At 37.5% G+C, this 26,513-nt stretch overlaps 2 protein-coding genes across 7 annotated transcripts; both read right to left on the bottom strand.

The window, feature by feature from the left end:
• Positions 1 to 1,534: 1,534 nt before the first annotated feature.
• Positions 1,535 to 2,520, bottom strand: LOC122069919 (ubiquitin-conjugating enzyme E2 D4-like). Its single transcript, XM_042633981.1, has 2 exons — positions 2,144 to 2,520; positions 1,535 to 1,888 (listed from the first exon to the last, which is right to left on the bottom strand). The coding sequence occupies exons 1-2, from the start codon at positions 2,453 to 2,455 to the stop codon at positions 1,661 to 1,663; spliced, it is 540 nt and encodes a 179-aa protein (XP_042489915.1). The 5' UTR covers positions 2,456 to 2,520; the 3' UTR covers positions 1,535 to 1,660.
• A 2,111-nt stretch (positions 2,521 to 4,631) lies between these two features.
• Positions 4,632 to 25,766, bottom strand: LOC122069935 (high mobility group B protein 15-like). 6 transcript variants are annotated; one of them, XR_006137605.1, is made up of 8 exons: positions 24,846 to 25,267; positions 24,310 to 24,588; positions 12,007 to 12,085; positions 7,105 to 7,267; positions 6,841 to 6,972; positions 6,298 to 6,698; positions 5,645 to 6,167; positions 4,632 to 4,966 (listed from the first exon to the last, which is right to left on the bottom strand). XR_006137605.1 is itself a non-coding variant. In XM_042634012.1 (7 exons), exons 2-7 carry the CDS (start codon positions 24,534 to 24,536, stop codon positions 5,715 to 5,717), a joined length of 1,455 nt encoding a protein of 484 aa, XP_042489946.1. In that variant the 5' UTR covers positions 24,537 to 24,588; positions 25,621 to 25,766; the 3' UTR covers positions 5,443 to 5,714. The 6 variants fall into 6 exon arrangements, 4 of the variants coding, with proteins under 4 accessions (XP_042489946.1, XP_042489945.1, XP_042489947.1 ...); XR_006137606.1 differs by having other exon boundaries at positions 4,632 to 4,954; XM_042634012.1 differs by lacking the exons at positions 4,632 to 4,966; positions 24,846 to 25,267 and adding an exon at positions 25,621 to 25,766 and having other exon boundaries at positions 5,443 to 6,167.
• Positions 25,767 to 26,513: the final 747 nt, after the last annotated feature.

Genomic DNA, 26,513 nt, shown 5'->3' with positions numbered 1-26,513 from the left:
GGTGGTGGGGGTGTGGGGATGGAGGTGGATAACGAAGGGTTTCCCCACATCCTTTTGAGTGGGAATAGTCCCTTCAGGCCTCACAAGTCGTTTCCACTCCAATGACAATGGGAGTCCCAAGGAAGAAACAATGGTGCTGCCAAGGGGATTCGAATGTAAGTAAGGCGATTTACTGACTACGAATCACCAATAGACCAACTCCCCTTGGATCAAGGAATGGTTCTTACTTGCACAGCCATCACCACCGCCACTAAACCCTACTTCTACCTTGACTGCTACCAAAGTGTTACAACAAACGCCAACAAATATGAAGAAAAAGTGAACACAAATTCACACAATACAGAGATTTAATGAGGTTTACACACCAATGTGGTGTGTTACCATCCTCAAGAGAAGAAGAAGATGATTCACTATATAGAAGAGTTGTTACAAGGGAGATCGCTAAAGAACACCCAAAATAGCGGTAAGAATCTCGCTTAAAAACCCTAATACGAAAAACCCCCAAATTACAATGTTCGGTCAACAAGACAATAGTAAATTATATACTCCTCCAAGTCATTGGTCTATCCATTAGGTCGCAATAGATCGGGTAGTACCATACCCCCACACCCCCATTATTGGCCCAACCCCTCTGCTACCATCACAAATCTCAAAAAAAATCCCATTCGCGTCACCATTAGAATATGTCAAAGTGGATCATTTTTCAAAACAGGTGAAGAATTCAAGACAAACATAACACAGAGGACTTGCAACTCCAAGGCAAAGATAAGTTATTTCATTTTTTATATTCTCTTCCTTTCTTCTCCCTTCGATTCTGTGAAGTTAGAGCAGAATACAAGGGGACGATATCCTTAGCTTATTTTAGTGAAATTCCAAGTTGCATATCTCAGCCCAACCCCTCCAATCCGGACGATCCTGACCGATCTGATCCGATTTTTAAAACTATGCTTGTCTCTGCCTCTAGCAGTAGCGAGCCTCTTCAACCAAGCATTTTCCATTCTCAACTAGATGAAAAAACACACTATAGGAAAGCAGGGGAACTGTTTCTTTGGTTATGTTAATACTTAAATGTTTCAATGAAGTTTTAGAAATAGATTATTGAGCTAATATAATCATGAGTAGCAGAATGGGCGCACTTGGTCTAACGGTAAAGGTACGAATGTTGTAACCTGGTGGTCAAGCTGGTCGAAACAACCTCTCAACATTCCCGGGGTAAGGCTGCATAGTTCTCGTCCCCCCTCCCCATCCATCTCGCACATGTGAAAGCCTCGTGCACCAGGTACGCCCTTAATCATGAGAAGCACACCTTGAGTAAGATGGTTTAGACAAACCTTGGGTCCTAAGATGTTGGTTTCAAAGTTTCCCACTTTATATGGTACTTTTGAAAGGGTTGAAAAATATTCTTCCAGATTTGAGTACTTAGAAATTCACAACAAAAAACAAATCAAAACCACAAGAATCAAAATGGATATTCATTTCTAGTCATTCCAATGTGTTAAAACAGTCTAATTATATACATCACATGAACTAAATAGAAATATGAGTGTGGCCATCATTCTATAATGCAGTAATAGAATCATTTACATCTATATACTATCATGTAAGTAACAAGATCTAGTAACAAGTGTTAATTAGCAAGGCAATCAGGTTCTTCAGTGGCTCATCCCATTGCATATTTTTGTGTCCTTTCCCTTGCTTTCTCATTATAAATCCTCCTTTCATTCTTATAAAGATGAGCAATTGAATTCACAAAGCCCTCTCCATTTGGATCAGGAAGTAGGGAGCATATGGCCCGTAAAATTTTCTCAATAACCAAGGCAGGGCTCCAAAGTTCTTTTAGCATATCAACATGGATATTACCATTTGCGTCAATGTTTGGATGATAGACCTACAACACAGATCATTAATGGTTAGTTTTGATCTGATAAGAGCGAGACTTCTCTAATCTAACAATGATTTGGGGAATTGGGTCATAGATAGTGTAGCAAAATTATGTTTTGTTTTCATTTTTCCTTCAAACTGATTAAGCTTCTGAAACAATTAGAATCAAGAAGAAACAAAATAAGATCATCAGAACCCACATAGTATTAAGCTCTCTGTTCATGTTTTTGTGAACAAAAAATGTCAAAGAAATCTGGCTTACCTTAGTTAGGAATCTGATTTTGGGTGGATGAAAGGGGTAATCCTTGGGGAAACAGACTGAGAGATGGAATATACCACCTTCAAATGGAGTATCAGCAGGACCCATTATTGCTCCCTGCCACTTGAAGAGGTCATTTCCAACAAGCCCACCACTACAATGACTTGGTGGGTCTCTTGTTATCATTGCAAGCTCTTTCTGGATTCTCTTCCTTGCAAAACTCTCTCCAGAATTCTTGACTCCTTGTTTTGAAACTGCAGCAACAGCAGAAGGAGATGTTGAAGAACAACTGAGGAGATGAGAGAGAAGTCCCATTGCAAAACTGTATTCAGATTCAGACTGAACTAGCACAATAACTTGTATAATGGGATGACCATAAGGCATAAGTGATGAAACTTCAAAGAAAGAGTAAAGGAAGTGCAAGTTTGGAAGGTTAACTAAGTGTGAACTAGAAAGATTAACGAGAAGCCAGCTTTCCTCTCTAAGTTGGAAAGTCGTTGCAACTTGCATGACTTCTCCAATTATAGTTAAAACAGATAAGTTTGATCTGTTAAGGCATTCAATATCTTCAACAAAGAAAGTAAGGGACCTTATCCTTAGTCTCTACTCTACAGAGTATAGTCTTTCTTTTTTGGTAGAATATAGAGTCAAGAGTCCATAATCTGAAGTATATAGGTGGTTCCATATTAGGATTGGATGGCACCAATCAGATATTTTGGATGATACCTATGGGAAAATTGGTATACCTTAAGCCCTCACCCGACCTCCAATTCTAGTATAATTTTGAACCTCTCCACACGTTGTGTTTTTTTTTTTTTTTTTTTGTGTAATGGAAATGATCATAGCCCCAGATCGAAACCCCAAAAAGCAAGCAACACTTTTGTAGGACCAACAAACGATAGTGGGGCGTGTCAACTCGAGCCCACAACCAGTTGACTGTTGGATGAAAAAGAGAGAGGGGAGGTGCTATTACACTTCTGCTTCTATCCCCATCCAAGGATTGAAAGGTGCGACCACATACATACACAGTTGTGTACAAAAATTGCCAATCCACTTAGCTCGTTTGAAAGCTATTTCTAAATATATTTCTCATATTATGTTGGAGTGTGACAACAAAGACATGGTGATTTTTGTTCAGCATGGAATCTCATAAGCCCCTTTGATTATCAAGCTCATTTTAGAGGATATCTAGCATTTGAAATCCTTTTTTGAATCTTGTATTTTTTTTTTTTTTTTTTTTTCTTTCATTCTTAGGGAGGTAAACAGTTTAACTTTATCTCTAGCAATGAGGGTTCTGTCTATGACTGGCATGACAGTTTAGCCCATTTCCAATCCTTAGATCCAAGATCAATGTTTGGCATCTGTCTTTTTCATTCTTCTGAATAAATCTATTTTTACTATTAAAAAAATTTAATAAAATAGGCCACTTATTATTACATAACAAGAAGTGATCAAAAAGTACAATTGAAGACTCTTGAAACAGAACTTGTAGGAGTAGACCACTTTCACAGCAGGGATGTGGTCTTCTATTCCCCTAACACCACGAAAGAATAGGCATTTATAGACCTCCATGTAGAAATTCCCAAACGATTCGCTTCACCAACCTTCACCCATTCAAAAAATGTAAATTTGATATTGGCAATATTTATTTTTCATTTTTAATTGCAAGTTTCTTATTAGTTTTTTATTTAGGAGTATTAATGGCAGCATACACATGCCCATTATAGAGTAGTAGGAGCCTTGTGGATTGGATTGCTACCTTTTTAATATTAATGGCCATCACAAATGATATCTTTATCATAGGAATGACATTTAGCATGTATGATCTCCCTAACTTGCGAACCAACAACAGCTCCTAGGTCACGGTTTGACAAGTTCATCTTCCTAGTTTTGCCTTTTTTTTTTAAGGGACAAAGTTTTCTATCCAAGAGCTCCCCCACGCCACAGACGGGGCAAGAAATGACCACCCCTGCCCCACTTGGAGGGACGTACCTCTATGTCTGGACGCAAAGGGAGCTCTCAGACAAAAAACACTTACCCAGTATAGTGTGAACCTGAACTACAATTTGCAGATTCATATGAAGCATCTGTATAATTCATAGAAACCCTGTGGGGATGAACGCAAACTAGAATAGAATCAGAAAATACCATTTCTGATAGAATCTCTCTTATTGGAAGTCACTACTGACCAGTCTGGCAAAGGTTGTGGTCTGGCAAATTAGAACAGAAATTCCCAGTATAGCATCTGGCCATATCTTGATTATACCACATTCTATCAAACATAAACACAGTACATTGAAAGCCAATCTCCTAACAGACTGAACATTCAAAATGCGATAATACACTCCACTTCTTGTTTCCATGATTGATAGGAAGAGTTCGAAGACGGAAATAAACTTTCTTTTCCTTTTCTGTAAAGGGAAAACAAGCAAGTGGAGAGATTTAAGGTGCAATTTGATCCTTCAGGACTGGTTTTGATAGCGCAACAGTGTGACACGAAGCAGAAGGAATATATTACAGAAAGTAACTGGAAGCATACTGCAACGAACTATCAAAACATCCAGAAGGCAAAAAGAATACATCACAGATAATTAGATCACAAACATTCTACTGCTGTTTCACCCATACTGTTAAAAAAAAAAAATTAATAAAACGCCACGAAAAGTTCAACTCATATCCACATTTCAAAATTGGAAATTCAGAGATAGGGAAAGCAGGGGAGGTATGAAGTCTCCGACGATCATCCACCAGATCACCAGAACCAGAGAAGGCGGGCAGAAAATTCTTTGAGAGCAATGTCAGGACTTGCATCACCTTCATGCAGAACTGTGTCATCAAGCATTGCAACCAAAAGCACTAAAATTTAAAAGAAGAAGACAACTAAAAAATGCCACCAGTAATACATGAAGCATCAAAAGGTAGTAAAAGAGTCATGGAACATGCAAAACAAGCAAACATAAGGTAAAACATAGCTGGGAAAGAGGGAATCATATGGATCTAGTCTAACAGATTAGATTCCAACTAGCACTGTATTGTACTTGACTGCCATCCAGTGTTGTACACACCACGTGGTACTTAGGCCACGTAGAATTGTTTTAAGTAAGATTTCATTTAGCTGGCTAAGCATAACAGTAAATAGTCAGATGTTCAGTGTTGGCCAAGATAGCTTGACATGAGAATGGGATCTTCAAAAGAATTCCAAGCAGAGAGGCTTTTCAGATACTAATCTCTTGAAATCAAATTAGGCAACACTTTCAGCTGCCTGGATTGAATAAGTTTGGAGCTGTTGAAATGCCCAAAAATAAGAGAACAAGTTTACTATATGGAATGCATTAAACACTTTCCAATTGCAACACTGTCTAGAATCTTTGAAAAGGAAAAAAAAAAAAAAAACAAAGCAAACCAAAACAAGGAACAACATTTGTAACTACAGAAGCTCTAATTGACAAACAACAGAAAATTATCCTAAAATAAAGTCAACAGTATAAATAGAAGAACAATGACCTGATTCTACAAATGCACCAAAGTTGATAAGTAAAAACCCTTTCGAGAATATACCAATTCCCTGATCATATCAATGTCCTTCACTAGCTACTGATTCTTTCTTTATAGGCCCTGAAACACCATCCAAACCCAAGTCCTGAACCTTGTTCTCATCTTCCTTCTGATCCCTCTGCCGCAACTCAAAACCATCTCCCTCTATTGACACCCCTGGAGCTGCATTGGTAGATTCAGAACCATTTCCTGCCAATGGAGATTTTTCAATCTCTGAATCCTTGTCTGCAGTTTTCTCCTCCTCAGAATCAGACACTCCAGAACTAGTGTCACTCTCAATTGTTTGAATGGAGTCACCTTCTTCAGCTTCTATGATTGGATCCACTTCCACCATTGCTACATCTGGCCCAGCATGTCGCTGCTGGATCGGTACAGCATCACTGATAACTGTTCCAGTTCTCTGTCTCTCCCTGTATACCACCATCTCACTTTTGTACCTCTCTTTATCCTTAAAGCCTTTCTCCTGATAAACCTAAACTCCATAAATCAAAATAAAAGAAGAATACAGATAAATTCATTATCCTTCAAGAAATAAATGGTGTGAGAACTTCAATATTTTGCTGGTGTATTTCATAACAAAGACAATGGTGCTTTTTTCTTACAGCTTTCTCAGTCTCCGTCAGTTTGTTCCACAATTCACCAATCATCTTACTTATTTCTCTATCCTTTCCAGGGTGAAGTAGTTTCAGCCTAGCATGCTGCTCAGCAAAGAAGAAGTTATATCCACTTCTGTTAAGTTTTGGGTGGGCAGGATCTCGCCTTCTGATTTCTGATTTCTTCCGACGCCTACGGCGGCGTGTGCCTACCCCAGCAGCATCCCTGCTACTATTATTGGCAAGAATACCAGAATATTGTGGCACTTGGCCAGCTGAGAGTTCATTAGCATGATACAGGACACCTTTCAGTTGCCGTGTGCCAACCATAACACTGACAAGATAACCATGTTCAAATTTTCCATCGATGACTCCAACAACAGGACAAGGCATTGGTGGTGGTGGACTTGCTGCAGCCACAAGAGAAGAAATAATTAGGTATCTTAAAAAGCTATTATGCATAAACAGATGGCTGAAAGCTACTGTGCATAAATATATGGCAGGAAGCCTTTTTATCTACTTAAGATGGGTAGTGTAAAGAGATGAACAAACCACCAGGCAAGAACTCCCCAGTACTTTTCCTTCGTTTGACCATCACACTTGCTTGAGCTTCTGCTGATGGTGGCACTGGTTCAACTGGCACTCGAGAAGAAACTGTCATGGTAGATGGAGAATGCAAAGGAACTGCAACACATTTTCCTTAGTCATTGTAGATTTAGCACACAACTTTCCTTGCTCTTTTTTTTTCCCCCCCAGGATTAACAGTAAAAAACTAAAGATCCATAGAAGTTACAGAGACACAGATGTTCAACATACCAGCAGGTGGTGAGGTCCAATCTTGAGCTCCAAATAAGTAGATCTGCTCAAAGTGATGAAGTAAGGAAATGTAATACTTGCGCAGGACAAAAGATGCATTTGTAGCTGTTGCAGGAAAATTGAAAACAGCAGTTACTTCTTTCCATCTCCTGTCTCTAATTACCTGCATTGTTTTGGAGAGGCAATAAGTAAATATGAAATCAGAGTGGCAACAGGGTGGGGTGACTTTAAAATCACTATAGGATGGTAAGCAGGTGGGGAGCATAATAATTCGTGTCCAAAATACAAAGATGAATTAAGTTTAGTTACATCGCAATCAAACCGTACAAGTAAATAGTAAGTCAACAAACAGTTATGGCTAAATTTGTTTCACGCATTACTGTACCAAACCCCAACCCAAAATGAAAAAGACATCATGAGCTGCACCCAGTTTTGCATCGAGAATCATGAGGAGGACCCTCGGTGGTAATCAGAAATAAAAATTATCATAACCACTCATAAATTTGATTCTGTTGTCAACACCCCCCCCCCCAACACAAACACACAAAAGGGGTGGTGTGGGGAGGGGGGGGGGGAAAGAAAACACAGACTAAAGAGATAAGAAGCACTATAAAGATTTATTGACAAATGGGGATGTTGGACTTATATAGAAAACAGGTTTAAGGATATGCATCCTGACCATTGCACCATCTGCACCAAGACTATGAGGATCTTTTGGATCAAATAAATAGAAACAGCATTGAGAAAGTAACATCCAGGAATATGCATTTATGTTAATGCATACGATTAAAATAACCTCAAGATGGATTTTATATTTCCACATGTTTGAGCTTGGAATACCATCTCCATGTACCGTATCATAGAAGATCTCTTTCATCCAAGAAATTTTTCGAGGACTTAAAAGAGACAGAAGCAGACTGGCTGGACAGTTTAACCCCATATGGCTGTCACCAAGGCCATTTTCAGATAAGTTTGGCTAATGACCAACAGTTTTTCAGAATTATAGTATAGAAGTCCAAAACATCCCATTTTCTGGTGAACTCATTCACCCAGTCATCAGATAAACCAACTGGTCCCCTTCAAGTGTGTGATAATACTATGATTGAAAGTACCCTTTTGAGAAAAACAAAAGATGGTATCATCCATTGATTAGAGAGATCATGAAAAAATTCCTTTGATTAAACGGCATATCAATTAACCCCTTATTAATAGGCAGTCATATTTCAAAGTTTTGGAACTTACCTTAGTTAAATGGTTTATTACTTATTTACTTAACAAGTTCAATCTTTCAAAAACATCACCTCAATTATTAGGAAACTAAATCTTCATCTAACATCTAATAACAGGACAGCAGTATATGATTACTAAGATCAGGTATAATACTTTAGTTGACCAATCCAAAGATGAGGACAATTATTTGTTGGCTTCCTATATATTCCATAAGTAGAACATGCATGCAGGACATGTTCTCTTTGCTGATGCCGTCAGGACATATATTTTGATCTAATGGTCATTCTGGGACAACTTGAAGGCAGACGTATTTCTCATTTGCCTCCATATCAGAGTTCAAATCAACTGTATTTGGCAGCTTCCTTAAAAATTTAAGGTCCATAAGCCATGAATTACCAACCCTAGCAAGGCAGAGAAACAGAAGAGGAAAGGGAGGTTCCAGCAAGGTCAATCATACTTCTAACCAAAGCAAGAGATACAGATACCACTTAAAACATGTTCAAATTAGTGAAAACACCAATCATTCCCATCTGAAAGCTGGCATACCTAGACCAACTCACACAAGGAAAGTATCCAACCTCATTCAAAAAGCAATCCTCCCAAAATTTTTAAACCAATGAATTTAATTTGGATTCAGTATCTGATTTGGTTCAAAAAAATTTGTTATTTCAATACGATTTTCAACCATATCTGAATATCTCATATAATTTTATATACATTATTTTTCCAAAATAACATTTCAATTTTGTCACCCCACCCCCCAGTCGACATAAAAAAAATATTCAAGTGATTTTCAACCAAAAGTAACCCATTTTCTGAAATCTGATCCAATGGTACTTCAAATAATCAGAATTAGACATAGAACACAGATAATACATAGATAAAAAAAATGAATTAAACAAGGTCAAACTTCTTATACACAAGACATTTGTTTGAATTGTGTCCATCTTACTTAATAGTCATTTACTTAAATTAGTGCTGCATGATATTGACAAGTTTTTTATTGTCCTTAGGTCCTTGCCTAAAATTGTTCACGGCTAGGTTTGGCTTTCTGTTCATAAGGTCGACACACTGTGTATAATGTAAAGCTGAATACAAGTATTCAACCCCAATAGTCAACTCCAACACAGTACTGCTCATAACACCTAAACAGAAACAATAAACAAGCCACTCGGCTAGGGTAAAAAGTGTAATAATAGAATGAAAACAACCCGCCAGTACCTAGGCAACAATAGACTCTGGAAATAGTCGTAGAAGTTCTATTGTCAGGTGATAAATCTCAACATACAAAACCAGTCAGAATAAGAACAACGTGAGAACTGAGAAATTAGATTAAATTGGAGAAATCTTAGAGCTTACAAACCAAGGCCCAGGCAAGGCTGAAACTGGGATCAAAGCCGATTTATAATGGACTTAATAAAAACCCAAAGTTAAAGCCTGAGATGACTGATTGCAGAGAACAGAAGTTCTTGAAAATTAGGGCACCCAAGAGGAGAAATTTAATAACTCAGTACTCAGGCCTTAAGGCCAAGGAAACCTGGCCGAGTGGCCTTTATACAGCCCTTGTAAAGTCCACCAAAGATGGGTTGCAGAACCTTAAGGACCAGGGAGATATCAGAGATCGATGCCAGTCCAAAAATCACCCTTCAATGGCTGCCACAGGTCTTGAAGAGAACACAGAAGCAACACAATTTGATTTTAGCCTTGATAGTAGTCTCTAACAGAAGTTAGATAATTCACACAACACTCAGAAAAACCAGAAGAAATATAGAAGAAAAAATATATAATTGATGGGAGATCAAGTGGGTAGGAGTGGCTCTCTCAACCTGGGCCTTTCACCCAAAACTATCTTAGTTGTCTACAGTCTATCTCAGACAAAGTTTGAGCAAGCAAACAGCATTAACTTTTATTTATTTAATTGTGTTGAACCTTACAATCAATTACTGTATTTATAGGTACGTTTTCTATACAAGAAATGGAAACAACTGAAATAAAAAAGGAAACTAAGACTTGACGGTCTTCTAGAAAAAGCTGGACAAGTCCTTGTGTCTTACTCCATAGCCAACTGCCAAAAACCACTACAAGAACTATAATTCTTCCTATCGGTAGGAGAGTTCTTCCTTGTTGACCAAGCTTTCAAAAATAGACAAAAACACTTCTCAACTGAAATTGGAAGAACGAAACATAGGCCTACTGCTGGCCTCCATTAATATGGGCTGACTGGAGCAGTCTAAGGTCGATTGGGCTGGGTTGAACTAGTCTTCTTGCTGCTGTGTTTCAAACCATGAAGTCGATCTACATCAACGCGCTTTCAGGAATGTTGATTCCAAGACACAAGTGTGAGTGTACAGACATGTGTATAGTGAACTGGATCAAATAGGAATCTTGAATGGATTGATGTCAGTTGTTTGAGGAACAAGATTCTCATTGGTAACTTATGACTGGTCCAAAGACTTGAGAAATCCTTATCATTACAAATAGACATTATGAGTTTTGGTCCACCAGCGGTTCATGTCTCCTGGACTATATATCGGTGCGCTGAATTCATGATATTTGCCTATGAACAAAAGAGATGCCACTAAGGAATCCACTTCATTAGGAAGAATATCAAAGGGAGAGATCGTTAAACAAGATTGGACAAAATCTCAATCCAGTGGTGCATTTTGTAAATTGTTTACAAAAGTTTTTGATAATATTAATCAGTATTAATATTTTAATTTATAATAAAAAAAAAATACATTCCCAGTGCACGAAGCTCCCACCGTTGCAGGGTCTGGAGAGTGTCAATGTACGCAGCCTAAAACCCGTTTTGTGGAGAGGATATTTCCCACCTGAACCCTCAACCACTAGGTCACCAATGGAGCAGCTTCACGATCGCCCCAAATCAATAGTTCAAATTCTTTGTACATTGAATTATGATGGACTAGGGTGGTGACAGTAATTAATTTCATGCCCTAAGGTCTATTACATGATATCGAGTGGAGAGACCTAAGTGCAATTAACTACCACTTAAGGAGATATAAGAATTATATTTTCTTTAGATAAATATATCGGTAAATATCTTTAATTATGAATTAAAGATATTATAAAGGAGAGATATTATAAAAGCTACAGTGACAAGAGATTAAAGAAGAGAGGTTGATTTCATCAAGGATCTAATACTCACTAAGAAAAGAGAGGCTTAAGATCTCTCTCCTCCTCCTTCACACCCATTCATACTTACTAAGGGTTTCTTCAACCCTGATTCTTGTTTTTCTTCTACTCTTCACACAACAAGGTAGCAAGGCTTTTGAACCAAAGGAGTGAGTAAGTGAAGGAGACTGTCTATTCGATATTTGTGCAACTGTTGCTGACAAATTGCTACAAGGGTTTCTTATGTTGCTTGGTAGTGGAAGGCTAAGTTCCCTAAAAGGCACTACACTTGTAGAGTTGAAGTGTTCAAGGTAACTATTCTCCCTTTCCAATGGTTGGATTTTTTAATACCCTATACATATACGAGGCTTGATCATAGGGCTATCATGATTAGAGAACTAAATTCTTTTTTCCGCTGCGTTTCACAATGCACCCTCTTTCAACATGAATATTTTATTAGAAAAATGATGAGACCAAGTAAACAAATAAACAAATTACATAGAGAAAAGAAGCATGTTATAATAGATCATTTCATCTAACCTGTTCAAGACCACCCCGGGAAGTCACCTCTACAAAGAGCCGATGTAAGTCTAGCTCTTTGCCACCTATTGTGGGGATCCTGAAAACACAGTAGCCATGAAAAGCAACGAAAATGTCATACTGTAAAAGTAAGTTCCAAGTTTCCAACACACTCAAAAGCAGAAAATTAATTATCAAGAACAGGTTACACAATTATGCAATCACTCACTAGCTTTTTCTGCCAAAGAACTCACTAGTATAATAGTTGTTAGTAATAAATAATAATTAATAATCAACAACTGTGCATGCCATGCTGCTTTCTAAGGAAGAAAAAATGAGAAGAAAACAAAGAATCCACATGGGTCCAATCAGAATTTTTTGTGTTATTTCTTGCTTTACTCGACTAAATTCCTTTAGTGCTAGTTTTTCACGAAGAAGGTTGAACTCTGACTGGATAATTTTGATGAATAAGAATGCTAATTTAATATCCAGAAGCTTTCAGTTGGTTCTGATCCAACATTTCTCTGGGAAAGAGATAAACCTACACTTATCTTATTTCTTTACCTTTTATCAACTTGTAGTTTTTCTTACTGCTATATCTTTGACTCAGATTATGATCTCGCGAAGTCAGAAACAGGTTTCCCTCTCAATTTCAATACCAGAAGGCAAAAAGTTTGGGGTTTTGCTGTTTCATTTTGTCGTTGATCTAACATTTACTTCTTATGAAGTAATTAGGTTTGCATGACATTTTGTGTTTTAAATAAGCAGGTCAGCAACATGTGATATTTCGAACTCTACTCTGATTGGCTGATTTAATGGTGAACAATTTCAACAATTTGAGGGAAGCTAAAAAGTAGCTACTTATAATTATTACAGATAATTTTAGACCATGCTAAAATAGACACAGTTCATAAAGAGAGTACAAACAAATTAGATACAAACACATGAAAAGAATTTTGTGCTGCCATTATACAATTAGAAACTATCGGTATCCACACACACACACTCATATATACATAAGAAAATTAATGTTGAAATATCTAAAACTAGAATTTCTATGTACCCTTGAGTCCCTTATTCCTATTTTTGGAGGCTTGCCAAGTCTGACACCATGTATCAGAATTATTCTGGCACCCACAACCATATCAATGTAAGGTAAACCTCTTAAGTCCCACAAGGACAATTTTGCAATCATATTGCACATAAATGAAGCTAGAACAGGAACAAAGATCACGTTGGCATTTCATGAGATTCTCAAGATAACAGTTTCAATTACAGCCAATCTCTTTTAGAATCCTGATGTTATGCCACCAAATACAACTACATGTAATCCTGTTCCTTTCTAATCTTTAGTATCTTACAAATTTTCACGTCAAAGATTCTCCTGAAGCAATTACATTTTTCCTATAAGAGAAAGGGAAAGCACAATAAGTCTAAGAAATTATGTAAACTAGAATAATACGGGACCAAGTTTTCTTCACCCATGGTGAAGAGATTCCCTTACTTTATTGTGGTTGGATGGGGACCCTAAGGGCAGTGTCGGAATTCAAACAATAAAGTGGGGGGATTATGATCCGCCATTCTCTTCACCATGTGTGAAGAGAACCTTCTCCAATAAGAGATGTCCTGGAAACCTAACAAGTTAGAAGTGCAAACCATATCCAATAATACAGTCAACATGATAATGGTCCAAAATAAAGTGCTTTCTAGATATTTTCAGTTCTCATTACTGTATAAATGCATTAAGACAGTATCTGGTAACTAGATGTTTCTGTCTCTATCCCAATTCAAGTCTCAATAGCAATTTCCCTCAGCCAACTAAATGCCAGATAGCTTGAAAATAGCTATAATGAAATATTTATATGTTTCTACCGTGTGGAAAAGAACTAGTCACTTTCTGACATTGTATCACATAATATCATCTATAATAAAATTCTTCTGTATGTTCCATGCTTATTTTTTGTTCTTAAGAAGATGCACAAATAAATCAAACACCATCCATGATGTTACCACCTTTAAAACTTCCCAAAAAAAGACCCCTCAATTGGCAAGCCCATCTAAGCACTAACGATTGATACCAGCACAAGCCAGTACTGTTAAATCTTGCGGCCATTGTTATTAACCGCAGTATGTAACCCTGTATTTTTCGCTTGCAAGGGGATTATATATTTAACACTCATTCATTTGCGCACCTTAATTTACTGCAATGGTTGAGGAAAACAGAGGCAACTTAACTACCTTTACTTCAAATTGTTGGGCAGAAAAGATGCAATTTAGTCACAATCGATTCACATTGCAAAGCCTGAAACACTAAATGGTTTAAACTTTTTATTTGAACTATCATTTTTTTATGAGCATTAGAGGAACCCTCACCAAAAATCGCCACATTACAAATGTCGGACTAAAAAACCAACTTCTATCAAAGAAGTAAAATAGATTTTCGTTTGATGAAAATTTCTCTTGTATTGTAACCAATCAATCTAATTCAAAAGACTCCATCCTTGTGCCATCTCCCCCCCCCTCCCGGATAAGCACTTGAAAAATAAAGGACAACTATACAACTTAAAGGGAGGCAAATCCTCTTGTGCCGACTGCCGTCAACAACAAAATAGAGGAAAGTAAGCTTCAAAAGAAAAGGCCCAGCCACACCCAATGGAGCAACTGTTGGGAACTCAGATCATCCCAACGGCAAGGATGGCCGCTCAAAAAATAATCAACACAAAGGAAGATCAGTGGTTACCTTTAGGTTCACAAATGCAAACCCTCACACGCAATCTTAGCCCTTCGACAAATCGTTCTTCCCACCACAATAGCTTTCTGGCTTTCACAGCACGTTTTCGTCACCATTCGCTATCAAATCTCTTTCCTCCACCAAGGGTTTTCTCAAAACCCCTTTTTTATCTTTAATGGAGAAGGACAGAAAACGTGAATGATGAGAGACAGCTGAAACAATAGGGAATTCAATCTCTAAGGAGAGAGAGAAATATGCCATTAGAAATTGGCTATATATAAATTCATTAAATCCCTTAATCCTATTAAGGTGTTGTGGGTTTCCTTATTTCAAGCCAATCAATAACCCATCCCTAAAATCATGGCATGATTAGAGGATGTTTGAATTTTGAATTCAAACATATCCTTATTCCCTAATCACTTGATATGAGATCAAGATTCCAATCAGATGGTTATACTCCCATGTATGTTGGCCACCTCATATGCTACTATAATGGGTGAAAGTAAATCGGGAAGGGCTAGGATCCCATTGGGATTCCACCCAATATGCCATGTGTCAACACAATGCCAATCCTCTATGTTATATTTACCACTACATACATAGCCAAGTAGGTGTAACAGAATCTCCCAATCTAAGTAGATAATTACGCATCAGTCCCCCACAATGCAATAATTATGCATCCCTTTTTTTAGTTGGGCTTTCTGCCACTTGATGTGGGTTTCCTTCTTTTAGTTGGGCTTTCTGCCCCTTGATGTGGGTTTCCCTCTTCTAAGGGCTGGTTCCTTTTGTCCCCCGCCCCCTCTCTTCCTCTCGTTAATGAATTTATTCATTCATCCAAAAAAAAATATCATTATAGAATATAGGGGCATAGGGCATGTGTGTACTGCCACGACCCCAGTCTATAAAAGATTCCATTTCAGAGATTTCATAATACTGATTGGACCCGTAAAAACATTTTCAAAATTGTTTGTGAAAATAGATATTAATAAATAATATTAATATTGAAAACTGATGCCACATGTACCAGATTTGTGTCCAATCAATTGCAAACATTCTCTCTCCTCGATATTCTCCCAATTAGGGTTGTGGATTCTATGTTGGACATCTCTTTCAAATACCACAAAACATTACGAATCCAGTTCACCGATATATAGTCAATGATGAGACATCAATTGTTGGTGCGTTAAAACTCACAATGCGTAACCACATCGATAAGAACCCCTCAAGCCAAAGAACTGACTGTACACTAACAAACGAGAATTTCATTACAATTCAACTGACAATAATACACATGTGAAATTCTCGTATGATCTGGTTCAATGTACACACCTTATGAATACTAGCACTTGTGCCTTGAAACCTCCATTCCTAAGTACACACAATGTGACAACCATATACACATGGTGTTCAATCTCGTCCCTAGTCGTGAATTCCAAGAGGGACTCTAAATTGATAAGATTATCCCCAACCAAACACCGTTCTTTGCAGTCAATTGACTGCAAATAAAACCCTGCCGGCTTGGAATGGAGTGATTGAACGAAACTGGAAATCCAATCAGCAATGCAGCAAGATATATCTTAATATCCAACCACCAAATTCTTAGAAATATCGAAGGATCAGGCTAAAGAACTCCAACAGCACTTCAAAAAGGGTATTCAGGATGTCTCGGTAGCCCACAGTAGCATAAGTTGCTGTAAGAAATTAAAACTGAAAATATAAAAAGAAGGGGATAGGAGAGGGTAGGGTCTCTCACCCACTCATAAGGCCTCTCACCTCTTAGGGATCTCTCCCACTCAAGTTTATCTCACAGCATAGGTTTGTAAACAAACTTTTAAATCAAAAACTCAATCGTGGGGAGGGTCTTCTCCCTTCTTATTATATGTTGCAATTACAAGTAGAGAAAATAGAAACTTGTCCATGCATGTATGCTTCCTAATTACAAGAAAATAAAAATAGAAACCTAACGAAACAAAACTCTAACCAATGAAAATAGAAACTAACTATTGGGGAAACTCATAAAATAGAAACTAAAGAAAAATAAAAGAAGTCTTCAAGATCCAACGCAAGGCATCCTTCCTCTTGGTCTTTATTCTCTCACACAGGCTTTTAATTTCCAGATTTAACCTCCCCAAAATATTCTCCTCACAAGCTGGTCTATGGGACCCACAAGATCTTCCAAGGAAGCCTCTGCCGCAAGGAAGTATTCAGCCAATAAAGCTATTGGCTGGGCCCCAAAAAATTTGACAAAATCTGAAAAATCATCTCCCACACATGCTGGTTGACAGCTTCAACACAGAGTGCTAGATTACAGATAAAATAGGAACAAATCAGGCTAGAAAGTGGACCAGTTGGGAACCAACTTTGGAGTTCCAACTACGGACTTGGCATGCTATGATAAGAGTACAACCAACCAGTGGCAAACTGATTACAGAAAATCCACAATGCTTGAAAAGAACAAGAAAGGAAAGCGTAAAATGCATGAATCAAGAGAACAAGCCACCAATGAATAACGATCACTGCTGGGGGATAGGCAAGATAAACCTTAGGTTCAGGCTAAACACCTCCCTTACAAGATCCAAAGCAAACTTTCACCCAAAGAAAAAAAAGATCCCAGCAAAACCAAATGAAAAAGGTCAACAAAAGTCAACCTTCTCAGATGAAGATCAAACTCTAACAATCACTCACAATTAAAAAGAGTAGATGATCCTCAGAATACAGTAGAGTTCTAAGGGTCAGATCAAGAGTAATTAAAGAATGATTAAATCAGAAACTTAAAATTCAGAAACAGGAGATTTCTAATTAATCAAAATCAAGAATCAGATCTGTAGGAAATTCAGGTCGAGTTTCACTCTTAGTGGACACGATCAGTTTTCCCAAAATATAAATCAAATCCAAGGATTGGATTTAAAGTAATTCGAGAAACTTCGGAACTGGACTCAAACAGGACAGAATTATGGAAAAAATCAATATCAGCAAATAAAGGGATCTGATCCTAACCAAATCTGTCTTAGGGAGACCCTGAATGCCCCCAAAACTTACCCTGATCTGATGGACAGATCAGTCTCAGGTGGATACTCAAATCAGGCTGAAAATAGATCAAAAACAGGGATGTCGCAGGCCCACAAGTTAGAAACTCAGGGGTTCTGATGAAATTTTATACCAACAAAAAACTTAAAGAGTGGCAGTTGAAAATTAAGATTAAAACCATCTGAATCAGGGAATCAAACAAAACAGCAGTATTGGTTGATAAAAAAATCAAAACAATACCTCAGTTGCAGGGGGAAAAAAACAGAGCATAAGAACAGAAGAAATATAACTATGGCTTCCCACCAACTGGACCAGAATCCCACCATCCAGGGCCTCACACCATGACTGAATCACACAAATCTCATAAATAAAGTTCAAACTTTAATTCTTCAAATCGTGTCTGAGCCTTGGCTCTTACAATCCATTTATAGAGAGAACTAAGAACTGTCCTAATCTGACTAGGAAAATAAAATCCCATTGCTATTAGCAAACACAACTTAAAAAAGGAAAGATCCCACATGCAAGTGAGAGTGTTCCGAAATAAAAGACTAACTAAAATAATGAGGTAAATCGTATATGCTTACCTTCTACCTATATTTTAGGCCCATTAAAGTGGCCTATTACAATGAAAACGCATGGGATCAAAGGCCCAACACATACATAACCCAACCATCTAAGCATGCTCTAGGGTCATCAGTGAATTAAAATGAATTTCTTGGACTAACTTCATCAAGAAAATATCCATAATTCCAACTCAAATTAGGCCGAACACACATAAAGCCAATTTTGGCAAGTTACAGTGGTAGCAAAGCTTCAAATTTGGGGTGGGAGGGGGGAGAGAAAAGGACAACTGCAAATTCAGGGAACCGAAGAAATAAGAAGCAATTGAGATTTGGAGTTAAGGACGGTACCATGAAATTACAGACAAGCAGTTAGATTTAGCATAAAATTTTGATACAAGCTTTTTGCAAGTTAGCAACATGGTTCTCTAGGTGGTCTGAAATAAAATTCCACCTCAACAGCAATGTGATCCCAATTAATCTAATGCACTCTCTTTGCTAGTAGGCAAGTTCAATATTATTGATATAAAATACAAGCAACGGCACAACGTCCTATGGAAATTAGATGTAGACACACTCCAGTGTTTTGGTTGTAAAGATACTAAAACGACAGCCATTCCATGCATATTAATAAAAAAGATGAGACAAAGGAATCAAAGATTCACAGTATCAAATTCAGAAATCTATCGAAGAATTGAAATTTTAAAGGGGAAATCTTACACCACACGTAGTGTTATTAAGGCACATAGAGGCATGAGGCAATTCATGGCACTGCCTAGGCACCTCACCTTGCACAAAAGCACACCATCCCTCAAGTGCTCACCTTTGTGCAACTTTTTCACTCCTCATCTGAGGAGCATCACACATGAGGCACACACCTCAGTCATGTGGCAGGTTTGGCATTTTAGTTTTAAGAAAAAAATGTTGACTCATTTGTATTTGGTATAATTTGGCTTCATTAGGCTTCACTTTGGTTTTGTCTGATTTGATTTTATTAGTTTTCATTTTACTTCATTTGAGTAAATTTCGTTATATAATTAAGATCAAAACATGTAATAGCTAGATTGATTCTCTGTTGTCCATCCTTTCATACCCTAAACCCTCTCAAAAGAGAAAAGAAAGAGGACATTAAAAATTAAGGCTAGAATAAAGAGAATTGGGATATTTCTAGTTGCCAGTTAAATTCAAATTTATGCATATGCATGTTTGTGTGATTCAAACTACACTTTACCCATATAATGAGGATTCTAGTCACATAATGGGTTAGGATTTAGGAAAAACAAGAAAATCCAGAACCACAGGTAAGGAACAAAACCAAATTTGAATGAAAATTTAAAAGCTTACTTAAAACAGTTCAGAAAGGTCTGATAATCTGGTCAATGTTCAGTTTAAGGGGATAACCAGGCCTGCGAATTTTGAGAGAATTCTGACGGTCAGATTCCAAGTGATTGAGGAAACCAACTGGAAAAAGGATTCTTGATTGGAAACCCAGAACAGCAGATTTCGATGGCAGATTTTTAGTGTTCCAGACAGAATTCGAATGATGGTAATTTTGAAGGATCAAGCAGAAAACTGAAACCAGTCACTGTAAAAAGAATTCAGATTGAAAGATCAAACCAGAAAGTCAAAGTTTCCAGAGTTGGACTTCAAATGGGAAAAACAGAAATCGATTTGGACTTGAATGATGAGAACAAAATTTGAAATTTAAGAACAACAAAAAAATTCGAAGGCTGTTATTCCAGGGAGTATATGAAAATAGATCAGCAATCATATAATAGTACAAGAACCAACCTGAAATTGAAATAATCTAGTTGAATAGAAAAAACACAAGGGTATAGAAAGTTAAAAAAATCTGCACCGATAGAGAAGATATGGGAAGAAAAAAAGAGAGAACCAATCAGGAATCCACCTGATTGCAGGCTTGGAACCCACCAGTGCTTCACTATTGAATCTCACAGTAGTTTAAGGTCTAAAATCCACAGAACCAGCAGCAGAAAGCTATTTTTATTTGTTAATGTGTTTGCATTATGGGTCACGTTGGTGTAACACAACAGGGGGAGTTCTCCCTCGACCGTGAGTTATAAGTAGAGTTAGATTTGGAGTTGGTTTGGTTGTTAGTTGGTTGAGTTGATTGAGGTATTAGTTCTCTTTCCTATTGTTGTTATATGTCAGAGTCCAATTATGTTTGCGATTCCTTCTGATGTAATTGTATTCTCTACAAATAATATGTTCATATAGCCGGGAGAGGATCGACTGTTACACTAAGCAGTTTTCTTTTTCATCCTCTTTCTCCCTTCTTCCATCGGTTACTGGTCTTCCATCTTCTGGTTTTGTTACATTATTCATCAAAAATCATGGGGAAGGCTGTAGCTCTTAAAATATAACAAGGTAGAGTCCGGTCAGACTCCACAAAGGGCTGAAGGACAGCCTAGTGTCTTTCCTGGACAGGACAAGAAATAAAAAACCAAAACAGACTGGGAAACCTTCCAATCAATAGCTGTGTTTGCAGGAATACAGCTAGGAAACCGAAAACTTACAAAAATAACTTGAAACAGGACTGGATTTGTAGGAACCTAATCCAACCTCACAAAAACTTAATAACAATAAAATAAAGGAAATAAGACTTGGTAAACCCCACAATTCTGGTTTCAGTGAGAACCCTAAATTGAAAACCGCAGGACCAGAAAAGCTGGAAAAACTGGGACAAAACTGGACCAGACTGAACCACAAGCTATTCTGGCCTGTTCTCCTTTCTCATTTGTAATTAGAGCTGGAATCTGGATTCTGCATCACTAGAAATTCAACCTTGAGTATTTTTTTTATTTTGGCTTAGTCAACAATTTTTTGTCTAATGCTCACCTATTTTTGGTACTTTAAGTGAATTGATTGAATTTTACATGAGTCCAAACTTCATCATGGATGCAGTGCTGATAACAACAACAAACTCAGCCTTATCCCAACTTAATGGGGTATGGCTACATGGATCATAGCAGAAACAAAAAAGACAACAAGAAAATGGGAAATGATATACATGTTCATTCGCCTCACATCCTTGAGGCACGCACCTCAGATACCGGGAGGGCTTTGAGCCTTGAGTGCACCTTGTGCCCTCAACAATTTTGACCACAAGATACAATAACCAAAATGATCTTCATATCCTAACCAATCAGATATTTCTTTTTTCTTCTTTGGTTGGGGGCGGGTAATTGCTTTAATTCAGAAATGCCAAAAGACATAAACAATACAATACAATGCCTACCAAACAATATAGTACAATAAACAAAGACCACCTGTCCTCCAAGTTCATCTGAACAAACAAGTCTTCACTCAATAAGAATGGCCAATCTCTGGCTCCATCTGAACAGAATATTTAAACTAGGGGATGAGAAAGGCCAAGAGGCCCAGACAATAAAAAATAAATAAATAACAATAAAATAATAAAAAAATTCTCAGGTTCCCATCCACCAAGCAATTTCCCCCACAGCATTGTTGGGGTTGTCTCTTCATCAAATGGGGAAAACTCAGGATTTTGCCACGCAGAAGTTAGAACCAAGGGACGGATTCAAATATAAAATGATACAACACAAGGCTTGGTCAGGTCATGTGGTCTCAACCCCCTAGCGAAATTAGTGTATAATTGTGATTATAGGAACAAGTAATCAACCAAATACATCCCAAACCCCATCTGGCCAATAAGGAACCAGCTTTAAATTAGCAACCGAACATCTCCACTAAAGGTTTAGTGACTTTAGTCAGTGAAACCTAAAGATCAATATAGCCAGCTTAGCAGGGTTCGGTAACCAGAATAACACAACTACTAGGACACCTTTCGTCAAGCAAATAATTGATTGGGTAGGAATTACATGGAACCTACTGAAATTGATTGAGAAAATGTGATTTTCAGTAAGAATGCAGAAACAGAGAAGTTTAGGGCTTTCACTCATGTTCACATGATTTTACATACAACAATCACAAAATCCTACTCATATTAATCTACAAATGTTTTCAAGAACCATGCAATAAAACTAATAGTACACCAACTGACGATATCAACCAAGAAGAAGAAAGAAACAAAAGAAAATTCTGAATGAATAATACTGCAGGTTGTGTTCAGCAAATGCCTTATTCCCTGGAAGTAGGAGCAAACATGAATTCTATTTCTTCCAGCACCTATCATCAAAAAAACACTTAACAAACCTAAGGTTTCCATTTTCCTAGGGTGAAAAAAAATTTCATAACCATTCACATTCAACGTCTCTAATATTCAATTATTCAATAGTTATCTAAATTTTTATTACATTTCAACGAAGTAACAGATGTTTGGGGCACCCATATTTAATAAACATAACTTGCATCCAACAAAGGTAAGAAACTTTTTCCATTGAACAAACCTCTTTCATCCTACATTCATGTAAAATAATTAAGAAAACGAATAGCTAGCTGCAACTAAGTCAGCCAAGGAAATACATTTGATGAGGACATCATCCAAGGAATTAAGACATATCACAGGAGACGCCGACGAGCACAACAACATATCACTACATTGTGTATAGATGTCCCTTGTGTGGATGCATATTTCAATTCACTTATGTGTAGCTTGTTTTATTTTGTCGTTCTTTTTTTCATTTTATTTAGTGTCCAAACTATTATGTATTAATGTTATAAAGGAGTTATTAGGAAGTTATTGCTAGAGAAGCAGTTTATTAGGGAGTAGTTATTGCTGTTAAAGTAGTTTTTTAGGGAGTTATTTCTCTTTCTTCATTTTGGGTTTAAAAGGCTGTATTTGGACAAGACAATGAATGAATAAAAACAGGAAGTGCTCCGCTCTTGCAGTGTGAGCATCTCTTTCCCTCTCAATTTCTCTTCTTCTTCTTCTTCTTCTTCTTGATTTTTGTTCTCCCTACTCCCTCTTCCTCTTGTTCCACTTTACATTTCCCCTACTTCTTCTCTCTCTTGTTCCCTGCAAACTTTGGAGTGAATCCAAGTTGGTGTGAAGCCAAGCCCCCATTATCTTCCCCAATTCTTCTCTTGTAGGCTACCACCCTCTCTCTTTCCCTCTAACCCATTCCTTTTCTACCAGTCCCAGTTTTCCCAGTTTTGTCTTAAATCATAGCCTTAAACACTATGGAGATGAGGTAGCGGGACAGCGAAGGAAGACTTGTTCTAGGTTTCCAAATCTGTCTTGCATCAACATTCTAATAGTACGGTAACCTTGTTATGGCTTGAAAAAAGTATCAGGTTTCATATAGATTATGTTAATCAGTAACATCAAGGAAGAATGAAACTTCAAGAAAGAAAATCATAGTCATATTTTAAATAAGAATTTAATGGAAACAGAAAAAATAAAAAATAAGGGGAAAGAAAGCATTTCAATTCATCCTCTATGGCATCAAAGATGTGGGATTTCAACAGCTAAAAACAATAAACCAACATTAATAAACATTGTTCCTTCTCCTAATCAGTAAATCTCTCTCCTGATTGATAAGACAAGCAGGAATTAAGAGCGGTTCCAAGAGACAAAGGATGGCCCCATGTTCAGATGCACATAAAAGGGGTTTCAAGCCGACCATGAAATCTCTAGCCGTAGTGCAGCCACCTCACTCTCTAGGAAAAAAACTTGTTAACATGGTCCTCTGCTTGCTTACTCTTATATGGCAGTCCTTTGCCCAAAATATATAGGTTAATTTCTCCAGATTGAACACCAGGATGGCAATTTCAACAAATCTGTATGTGATAATTGATAAAAAGGAAAAATGTACAGAAAAGCAAATGTCGAAACAGCCTCTCGGCATTTTCGGGGTAAGGCTGTGTAGTTATCTCGCCCACCCCAGACCTCGCACATGCGAGAGCCTCGTGCACCGGGTATGCCCTTTGTAGAGAAAATCAAATCTCCAGCCAAAAAGAAATAGTATCCTTGTTTGACATTGATGTTGTTTCAAGTTTGAAGTACAAGCAGAAACTATAATCAAATATGAAGAAATTTAATAAGATGAGTTTGACACTTACATAAACTTAGTTCCCATGGTACCATGAAGTTTTTCCAGGGAATTCATGAAAAGCTTTCGATCTGCCATAACATCCTGATACTTCGCAAGGGGTGGAGGATATGGACGGCAGTTTGGATGTGATTCTCTAACCGGCTTTGCATAACATGCAGAAGAAGATGATACCATTGCCAAATCTCTTCGACAACTTGGACCCTGATCCTCTGTTTCTCCTCCTCTCTCAACCATTTCTTCCTTGGACTGCTCTTCCTAAAACTATTATGGGTTCTGATACTTTTAACTGCCAAAATCAGAAACAAGATTAGTTCAAAAAATCAACAAACCAAAACGGTTACATCCCGTTACATGCAAAACCTCAAGCCCAAACCAGAGCAAACCAGACACGAAAGGAAGAAAACAAAAGGATAAAGCTCAAGGAACCCAGAAAAGAAAACCATAAAAACACACCAAAACCATCAACCAATACCAGCAAAGAGCATTAAAAATTTCCCTAGTAAACAACAAAAAGCTAAAAATGGATCGAGAAAAAGAAAATACCCCTTGAAGTAATAACCCAGAAGAAGAACAGACTAAAGTCCCTGTAACCAGGTAGAGCTTCAGAGCCCGAAAAATCTCCATCGTACAACAAAGCTGACAATGCAGCCATGAATCACCCCAATAGACTACACCCTGCAAAGCCCTCCTTCAAGCCTTCATCGAGAGACCAGAAAACATAGCCCAGACCAAAGAGACAAAGGAAGAAGAATCCTAAATGACTCCACGATACAAACAGAGCTTCTGCCGTTCTGGGCTCCGGCCATAAGTAATACTGCCTAGCACTGACACGACAAGAACTTTTATTTATATCTCTCTCCACACTGTTCAACCCATAAAGTCCTGAAAGTGGTTGACTAAGATACTAATCTTCATTGCTTTTTCTATTACAACACCTCTCTCTCTCTCTCACATATGCAGTCCTTCCAACATTTAGAATACCACCATTACCATTACCATTACCATTACCACAACCTCAACCTCGACATTTCAAATCGAAGGGTCCCTCTTTCATGGAAGGAACCCAAAAAATGTTTTTATCTCCGTTGTATATTCCTTGGTTCTGTATAATATATCTATACAAAAATTATAAATATGTGAAAAGAAAATGAATACATAAGAAGCAGAAGAAGAAGAAACCTACCCAGAAGAAATATAAATATGTACGGTCGTACAGTATATCCTTTTAGATGATATCAGAGAAGAAAAAGGCAAAACCTACCATTAAGGCTTAAGAGACAGTTATAAAGAAAGAGAGAGGAGATGTATACATACTAACCTGTCTTATGCTTACCCTTCAAAACAAAGAAACAAAAGATCGGAAAAAAAGAATGGGAAAAGATAAGATTTTTGTGTGAGGCAGAGGTCGCCAGAGATTTGGGAGGGAAAAAATAAACGTGGCATTATGACTCTCCGTTGTAAACGGCACATCTCCCATTATGCGATAAGAAGGTACCGACGTGTGGTAGCGTAACAGAAGCGATTGGCTTCAATGCAGGGCATTCAACATTTTAAATTTTAGACCAAGTCCTCCATTGGTTTTTGGCAATATAATTATTAGGAATTATTTGGGCAATAGAATTCTTTCTGCTTACTTGATAACGGTGTCTAAGTTAATAGAGGAGGCCGTGCAAAGGCATATGAGAAAGGGTAATGTAATCTTTTCACATCTGTTCATGTCGAATGTAGAGCCACATAACTGAATAGTGTTCTTTTCTTATAATTATTTCGGGTAGAATTATTTTGTGTTTGAGAGTATTGTGGCATATGCCAATGCTCTCATGTTTCGGTCTCTCTCTGTCATTCCTTTGAAATTACATTTCTGCCCTTTTTTAAGGGAGGATATAAATAGATACGAAAAATGATGTGTAGGCTATACTCCCAAATAAAAAACACTTTCCTTTATTTTTAATTATAAAAATAATAATAATAATGTTTTTGGGTGTCCAAACTCCAACCTATCACTCTCTCCCTACCCTTTCGAAATGACCCCAACATCCTTTCCATCACAACCCATATTGATTGAGTTGCTAGCTCTAGGGCTACGATTGGTAACGTTCCAAAAAAACGTTTCTGGAGTTTTTTCGTTCTATGAAAACGAAAAAAACGGAATAAAGCGTTTGATGCATTTATGGTGTGTTTCTTTTTTCTTTATTTTTTGAACAAAAAGTG

The sequence above is a fragment of the Macadamia integrifolia genome, unplaced genomic scaffold, assembly GCF_013358625.1.
Source record: "Macadamia integrifolia cultivar HAES 741 unplaced genomic scaffold, SCU_Mint_v3 scaffold766, whole genome shotgun sequence".
Lineage (NCBI taxonomy): Eukaryota > Viridiplantae > Streptophyta > Magnoliopsida > Proteales > Proteaceae > Macadamia > Macadamia integrifolia.
This window is presented reverse-complemented; position numbering and strand designations above follow the sequence as displayed.

Coding starts and splice junctions, on each gene's coding strand:
- LOC122069919 (XM_042633981.1), bottom strand. CDS start 2,455: ATGGGACTTCTCTCTCATCTCCTCAGTTGTTCTTCAACATCTCCTTCT. Junction 1,889..2,143: donor AAATCAGATTCCTAACTAAG/GTAAGCCAGATT, acceptor TCTGTGTTGTAG/GTCTATCATCCAAACATTGA.
- LOC122069935 (XM_042634012.1), bottom strand. CDS start 24,536: ATGGTTGAGAGAGGAGGAGAAACAGAGGATCAGGGTCCAAGTTGTCGA. Junction 6,973..7,104: donor TTGGACCTCACCACCTGCTG/GTATGTTGAACA, acceptor AATGTGTTGCAG/TTCCTTTGCATTCTCCATCT. Junction 6,168..6,297: donor TGACGGAGACTGAGAAAGCT/GTAAGAAAAAAG, acceptor TATGGAGTTTAG/GTTTATCAGGAGAAAGGCTT.